The sequence below is a fragment of the Pogonomyrmex barbatus genome, unplaced genomic scaffold, assembly GCF_055798465.1.
Source record: "Pogonomyrmex barbatus isolate J1 unplaced genomic scaffold, ASM5579846v1 scaffold1, whole genome shotgun sequence".
Classification (NCBI taxonomy): Eukaryota; Metazoa; Arthropoda; class Insecta; order Hymenoptera; family Formicidae; genus Pogonomyrmex; species Pogonomyrmex barbatus.
In genome coordinates, this window is record NW_028297098.1 from 12873412 (window position 1) to 12881930 (window position 8519).

At 45.5% G+C, this 8519-nt stretch overlaps 1 protein-coding gene across 13 annotated transcripts in view; it reads right to left on the reverse strand.

The window, feature by feature from the left end:
- Window positions 1-8079, reverse strand: part of msn (serine/threonine-protein kinase msn) — a 29408-nt gene extending 21329 nt beyond the window's left edge. For 8 of the 13 annotated variants that reach the window (XM_011632117.3, XM_089082928.1, XM_011632121.3 and 5 more), the window contains exons 1-2: window positions 6695-8078; window positions 5083-5148 (exon numbers count right to left, since the gene is read on the reverse strand). In XM_011632117.3, coding sequence (XP_011630419.2) covers window positions 5083-5148; window positions 6695-6760 — 132 coding nt within the window. In that variant the 5' untranslated portion in view covers window positions 6761-8078. Of the gene's footprint in view, window positions 1-5082; window positions 5149-6694 lie in introns of all 13 variants that reach the window. The other 5 variants (XM_089082929.1, XM_011632122.3, XM_011632115.3 and 2 more) reach the window with 3 other exon arrangements.
- Between the last annotated feature and the right edge of the window lie 440 nt (window positions 8080-8519).

Genomic DNA, 8519 nt, shown 5'->3' on the forward strand with positions numbered 1-8519 from the left:
AAGCATCTATCTCATTTTCCTCAGTCGCCGAGAGATAGACGGACCCAGGGACGATGTACGCGGCGGAAAAAGCGTCACCGCATGCTTTATACGCAAGTTCAGTTTTTTTTTTCCAACTACAAAGCCGCGTGTGCACGCGGCAGACATCGTATCTATGAGCCGTCGACGTCCTCTCAAACAGAATCGGCTGCAGTCTCGCGTTTCCTTCTCCTTCGTCCCCCCGCTCTCGCTCACTCTCTCTCTCTCTCTCTCTCTCTCTCTCTCTCTCTCTGCCTCTGGAATCCTCCACCTACGTGCGAACGTCACTTGACTCGTGTGGAACCGAGAGTTTCCGACGCAGAACGTGACGGCTTAGGCGTGCGACGCTAATGTAAGCGTAATGCAAATATCAAATATCAGGGCCTATATTTACGTACACGATGGCTCGAAAAGCATTACGAGCTCACAGCCGGCAGTTTACGAAAGAATGCGACGTTACAGAAAAAATGCGATTCTATCTGAGATGGTGTTATCGATAAAGAGAAAATGACGTTTTCCTTCAATTTTATCACTGCGTCAGAGAACAAAAGCTGCGATTCGTGAGGAAAATCGAAAGTTGGAGTCTCTTCGCCAAATGGCGCGAATCGATCGTCCGGAAATGATGTATGAATTATAAAAAGCGCTCAACCGAGCCATCCACGTGGCAAGAAGTGAATCTTGAATCGTCGAGAGATTCTTTGATTAAGTCGATAATAAGTTATAACGATCAAGCTACATTAAATGAATTAAAATTAACGGTTCTCGAATACATTTTCATTTTTTATCTTGACATAAATCGATACATTATTCTATTCGCATTGAAATCTTAGAATTAACTCTTACGTGTCATCGACGAATTCAAGAAAGTTTAATCTCTTCTCTGAAGAGCGTTATCGCACAAAGCGTGATAGATTCATTCTTTGAAGACTTGTACGATTTTAGTCACGTTATTTATATCGCTTGCGCTCTTTCCCAATAAATTTCGCTGCGTACTTTTGCACATTTTTCTTTCTTGCACATTTTGCATTGCAACAATTTTCTCTCATTGGCGAAAGGACGTTGACTCATTTAAAAGTGTCGATTCCAACTCAACAAACTTCATCTGTTGCTACTATTAAAAAATAAGTTATCGAAGCCTCGATCAGATACAGATCTGATGAAAATAATTTTGTTGAGCACAAATAAATAAACACATAGGACATTCAAAGTGATTGCTAGAATACAAAAATATTTTTGTAATACTCTCATTATTTGTTTCAGCGTCCTGTATAAATATTTGGATAGCCCAACAAGATTATTTTCAGATCTGTATTTAGATTTAAATTCTTTAGTCCAACAAAATCGCCCTTTTTCTTACGTCGTAAATGATTCGATATATCCTATTTTACGTATTCTATTTTTATTGTTCGAAGATTCGTCAATGCGGTGGTGCGGCGGAAAAAGATCAATCGGATCGAACTCTCTTTAAATAATCACGAGCTTTATCGTCGTCAACTCTGATAAACGGTAACACAATACGATTCGGCGAGATAGCGCGCACGTACACGCACGCACGCACGCACGCACGCACGCACGCACGCACGCACGCACGCACGCACGCACGCACGCACGCACGCACGCACGCACGCACGCACGCACGCACGCACGCACGCACGCACGCACGCACGCACGCACGCACGCACGCACGCACGCACGCGCGTGTCGGGCGTGTGGCGCACGAAGTTTTCACGCACACGCGTGCGTGTCCGGCTGATCTTCTGTGCCGTCATCGGCAGCGGGTCATCGTCCTCTTCCTCCGCTCACCCTTCGTCCTCCGTCCTCCACTCCGCGTAGCACGAAAGTAAAGCGTTTAAAGAGCACGAGTGTGCCACGTACACACAAGGTGGAGAAGAGCCGTCGCGTTGTTTCGCGCTCGCGCGATAGAAACGCGGTCTTCCTCGGCGAGAGAATCTCGCGCGTGCGAGTCTTTTCCGCGGTCGTTCGGAACGCGTAAAGCGGCCTCGTGGTGCACGGGAATCTCTCCTGCTGCGATTCATTCATGAGTAAGTGGGCCGATCGTTACGACGCGAGGCGCGAACGAGCGCGTTAAACATGCGACCGCCGCGCCGCACGTCGTTCGGGCGCGGAACAACGTGAAAATTAAAATCGTGCCCCACACACGGAAACAACTTTCATTTTAATATCGCTCGCGGGAGGGAGAGCTCACGTGCGTGAGCTCTCCTCACCGCCTCTCGGTAGTATCTCCCTCACCGTCTGCCCCTAATGCAGACAATGGAATAGAAATTGTTTCCCGCTCGTCGCTTATCCAAATTAATTAACGGCGTGTGTGTGTGTGTGTGTGTATGTGTGTGTGTGTGTGTGTGTGTGTGTGTGAGAGAGAAAGAGAGTCTCTATGGAGGCTCGTCGCTCTCCGGTCGACATCGATGCGAATGACTCAACGACTCGACATTTCCTGGCGCGACTCCGAAATGCAATCGTGTTGTGAGACTGCGTTTATTCGCGAGAATTCGTTCTACTCGAGATTTTATTTTTATTTTACTATTCACACGCATAAATATACAGATCTGTCGCGTCCGTGACGCGACAGGTGGCTTTTGTCTATCTATCCAAATTTCACACAGGGAAAGAACACTTTTACCGAAGTATCTAAAAAACTGGACCGGATATAAATCTGGAAATAATATTGTTGGACCACCAAAAAATATTTATAGACGTTCAAATTGATCACTAGGATATAAAAATTTTTATATCATGCTCAAATAATCTTGACAATATCATGCTCAAATAATCTTGACAGATTATAGAATAGAATTTTTAAGTCTACATTTGGTTAAATTTTTAGTTTCGGCAAAACCATCCTTGTAGTCAGGTCCATTCGCGTAACGTGTTCTACGTATATCTTCCAGCAGCAGGTTCTCTCAAATTTAGTTATCGCGACAATCTCTCGTTACAACCTCTGTCAATTCCGCTGAAGTAGGAGCTCGTTCCTTTCTAGTCACGTTGATGACGCCGCGTTATACGAGCCTCGCGTCCTTCCGGTCGTGGGACTCCCGACCTCTCTTTCTCGTACGACCATTTTTCACATCGAGATACACTCCCAAGGACAAACCTCGGCAAGAGAGAATTTTTTTAAAGTGAATCACTGTCTCCGTCGGTTACAGGTGAAGAACGAGACCCCCCCCCCTCCCAACCCTTTCTCCTTACTGTCTCGCGCGCGACTAAACCACCGTACGTTTATTTTTCCACATTCCGACGGGAAGAAGAATGCATCTTTCTGTCCTGCGCGATACAACACCATAATTCTCGGGGATATCTCTTATCGTTCTCGCCGTGGTCTTTCTTATCTCGCTGCGAACGGAACAAGAGGTAGCGAAATTTGCGATGGTATCTGCCGCGGAGGCGCGAGGCGTCATCAGGAGCAGCATCATCGGAGTCGCCTCGGTATTCCCATATGGTGCGACTCGCGCTGGAACCGACAAGTGCAGGAACAACTCGCATTAAAACGGAGAAAGGCGATTTCTTTATTTCCTATAGGCATTCCAGCCACGTGACTCACGCCGCCTCTGAGCTCACCCCAATTCTAATCTCCGTCTGTCGATGCAGAGGGGAAATCATTATCCCTTCTTGCCTTTTGTTTTTACGCAGCTACGAGAGAAACGCGCTCGTCGATACTCGCTCTCGACGGCGACGGCGACGGGGACCCCTCGCCGCGTTCGCAGAGACGAGAAACGAGACGAGAGCACCGGATATACATACATATCGCGGGAATGCAACGCAATGCAATGCAATGCAACGCAATGCAATGCAATGCAACGCCACGTCGCCGCCGTCGCGTATCGCCTCAAACACGAAAGTTTCCCACGTGCGTAACGCAAGCGCGGGTTTAGATTTCTTTCGGAAACGGGAGACGCAAATACGAAGGCTCGGCGATAACACACGGTCCTGGACGGGAAACGTAGACGTCGGGTATGTAGTTGGGAATGTGTAAGCACGGCAGATAAGAATTACGGATTACTAACGGGAAGCACGATAACTGAGGCACACATGAAAATTAGACGCGACCTATATAGAGAAATATATGATTCTTTATTGTTAGAAAAAAAAATTAGTCTTAAATCAACAAATATTCTCGTATATAGATAAAAATATTGTAATCTTTTTGAAAATTTGAGTTGATTGAATCTTGATTTGATTGAATTTGTATCGATGCAAGTAGATAAATAAATATAAAATATGATCATATCCTATACTTCGCGCGTTAGATTTAATTCCAATTTTTAGTTTCTAATTTTTATTACAAAAATTTAATATTTATTCCTATTTCTAATTTCCACTGTACGCAGAGCCTTACTTTTGTGCAACTCAAGGCTAAAAATGTTCTATATGAAAATTACAATATTCTCGCTTATATAAATGAAAACATATAGTTTTGATTTAAGATTAATTTTTTTTCGTGTATACAAACACCTGCTGAGGCGGCAACGATAAAAAGCATTGTATCTTATAAAACACTCGATTCTATCTTGATGATAGAATATTATAAGAAACTATTGTGTAACTACTAACCGGCACAGTTTTATCAACTCTGCTCTTGTTTTCTTCGATAACTCTGAGATTTTAGGAAAAGATTACCGAAGGCAATTAATCACTCTCGACATCATCATGATCATTGTGAAACGAGCGAAGCGTAGTTATCGGAGAAAGAATCAAATCGCTTCGGTGAATTTCAATTTCTACATCAAGAAAGAAATGTCGGATCTACGGAGATACGCAGTATCCCTTTTCGCAGTTGGATATTATCAGCATTTTCTTTCTTTTCCGTCGTTTTCACACCTACTCGTTAATTTAAAATACCACAGAAAAGGTCGTCACGCCAGTGTGAAATCGATAATTGACGAATCGCGTACAGGCGTAGCCAGCCAAACAGCTGCGATGGAGTAGAGAATAAATGAAATACATAATTCTGCACTGTAGAATCAAATATACAAGAGGCCGGAAATATCACGCGGCCATTTGGAATCGATGTCGCGGGAAACGTTATGTAAATCACAATAAAATACTCACTTTGTAGACTTGGCCATACGTCCCGTTGCCGACCACTTCTATCAGCTCGAAGATTCCAGCGGGCTCCTGAAACACAAACGATCAATTAATCGTCGAGACGTAAAATGATCCTTTTCATCATGAAAGGAGAGTAACATCGCTCCGGTGAATTGCCTATGTTAATTTCTCTGATTATCGTCCGCGAGAAAGCGATTCAAAATTTTAATTCTGAACTCGTTGGAGGGCGAAGAATAAAATTACACAAAATTGGAACGATAAGAAAAAGAGATAGCTCACAAAAAAAAATATACGGCAAAAATCAGAGGATGTATTTTCGAACGAGGACTTATCGATCGATATTAAATATAAATAGAAAACGTTGAAGCGAGCTTACAATTCTATTCGTTTTCTTTTTATAATCGTTCTCCGTGTTATACTTTCTATATTTGAAAGAAATTAATGTGCAAGATGTTGAAAAAAAAAAAAAGGATAGATAAAAGAAGACAGAGTTCAGCAAAAACAGACGAAAAACAAATATACCCTCGTGTGAGCCACTGTTTTTTTTGTCCCAAGAATTTGATTTGCCACGAATAATAGTCACCCCTAGATACAGATCTCCCCTGTGACAAAAAACAATCCAAGACGATCGGGAAAAAAGGCAAAGGGTCGCTTGGCGAATAAAATGCGAGAGCAAAACACGGCGGTCAGCCATCTTAAAAGCTGACTGTGACGTTAGATCGCAGATGTAGAAAAACACAGGAAACAGAGCGCAACGATCGCGAGCGGTAGACGAAGGTATTTTTCAGTGTTTACATGTAAACTGCAATTGATGCGTATTTTTAGTATGGATGCGTTTTTAATACGGATGTCTGACTTTTCTTTCTCTCGCATATCGAGCTCCGATTTTTTTTTTTTATCTGACCTTTCTCCCGGGATTTTAAATAAATAACAGTGAACATCTTCAGATCGATTCCCTCCCTCTGATTTTTTTTTTTTTTTTTTTAGAACGATGAAACGGAGGAACGAAGAGGGGGAGGGGAGAGAATCCATGCTCGGCGAGGTCCAGTCTTGCGTGACGTCCGTCGGATTGTCAACGATGTTGCCAGAATGGAAACACGATCGGCGAACGTGTTTTGGATGCGCATCGCGGTTTCGAGATGAATCAAACGAGATTGGCGAGAGGCGACTCCTCTCGCGGTGACTCTCTTCCTCTCACAAAAGAAACATTATTTACGAGACACGGCGCCCGGTGCAACATCGACTGTCAATGATGCGTGCGCGAACTCCGACTCGCACTTTTCCGACTTTTCCGCGTCTCGGAAATGCGCGACGAAGCGAGCGACGAGCGAGAGGAAGGGAGAGAGGAGAGGAGCGAACGTTACTATCGCCTCCTTCTCCTTCTCGATTCCCGCGAGGTTAATCACCAACGGTACAACGAGACACGCGCGTGACATCAGGCGGGTCCGGGAAACAGTCGCCGAGACGATGACGATGACGATGACAACGACAACGACAACGACAACGACGACGACGATGCGCGGTCGATGCCGCGAGTTTCGGCCGCGCGCGATGAAAAAGCGGAAAAGAGGGATGAAGAGAACGCGACACAAATAATTCTCACATCTGTACGTACCTTCAGAGCGTTCAGGTCAATGTCGTCGAGCGAGCAGTTGACGCTCGGTGCCAAATTATGCGCCATCTTGATACGCCACTCGCGCTCCCTCACGTTATCTTTTTCTCTTTCTCTTTCTTTCTTTCTTTCTTCCTCGCTCGCTGGAGCTCGCCGATCACACTGAGGACACAGTACGAGCAATTCCGCCGTTTAACACTTCTCGTTCTTATTCTCTTTTCCTTCGATTGTTGCTAATCTCCTTTCTCTCTCTCTCTCTCTCTCTCTCTCTGTCTCTTCCTCCCTCCTCGTGCTATCTTCTCTTACGACTCGCCGCTCGCGAGCCGGACGAAAATACAAGGGCGGAGAAAGGGAAGAGCGAAGACGCGTAGCTCGCGGTTCACTCGTTACACCAGCACTACGGGGACACGAAGAGCATCGAGGGACACCGATGAGCGCAGTGCATAGCTCAGAGGGGAGGGGGATCCTGGCCGAGCCGACTACGCGCGACTACGCGAACGCTTATCGAACCGCGGAGATACGCGCGACAACGACGACGGCGATGACGACGACGACGAGCCGCAGGGTGGAGACGCACGCGGAGCGGCGACGGTGCGGCACATGGCGCGCGCGGAACACACTGAGAACCGAAGGAGCCTGCCGAGTCGAGGAGAGCGATACAACCGGAGGAGGCCGTCTAGCGGTCAAACCGGACAGCGTCGCGCCTCCATCGCGTTTCTTTCCCTTTCCCTCTATCTCTCCTTCTCTCTCTCTTTCTCTCGGCTTTTTTTCTCGCACGCGACGCGAACACGAAGGGTGCGCCGAGTTCGATATAGCGTTCTCTCTCTATCTCTCTCTCTCTCTCTCTCTTTCCCCCACCTACCACTCTGCACTGCTCTTCTCTCGTTCTCTCTCTCTCTTTCTCTCTGCTTCTCGCAACACCGGAGAAGAGAGAGCACGACGTGCCAAAGAAGACGCGGAGCGCCTAGCGCTGCTGGATCGTCATAACGGATGCGGGAGAATCCGGAGCCGAGACGAGACAAGCCGAACTGAGCCGAGCCGAACCCACACACCACGTTCTACGTCCGTCGATGACTGCACTTGCCGTGCTGCACCGTCGCGAATGAAGCACGCCTCTTCTCTCACTCTGTCTCTTTCTCTCTCTACCTCTCTCTTTCTCTCTCTTTCAAAACTTGCGCGTTCGAAACTCGACTGTCTCCGTTTATCTTTTGTTATTCGCACGATTGCACACTATTGTTGAACGCGCCCGCTGACGTCAACCGCTGGGCTAAGCCAACATGGCGTTGGAATACCGCGATATATTTGAGATATGCATACGCGTTGTGCGCTCCCCGTAATTGACTACATACCGCATACATACATCCTATGCCGCCGCCCTTATGAGCCACGCATCGCACGACACATATACATTCACGCATACGCATGCACCGTACGCGCGCATACGGAGTGGTCGGTAAGCTTATCAAAAACAAGAAAAAAAAAACAAGTGTTGTCGCGACATCTATCGATGTAGAGAAGGAATTGACACAATAAATGTCCTGATAAATTAGTTAAGCTCCGATTAACTCAATCAGCAGAATCATTTAGAACAACATTTCTATTTATTAATTAGTCTCTGATCTAATTTTTTTCCTATACTTAAATATTGAAAAAGAATCGATAATTTTTTTTATTTATATTGTTAAAATAATACAGAATGTTAGTTATGCATTTATGGGTAAAATATAAATAGTTCATTTTATGCGTAAACAATGTGAGCTATATAAAACTACGTAAACCATGTGTAAAATGTCATCTGTATAATCTATGGATCATAGAAGATTCATAA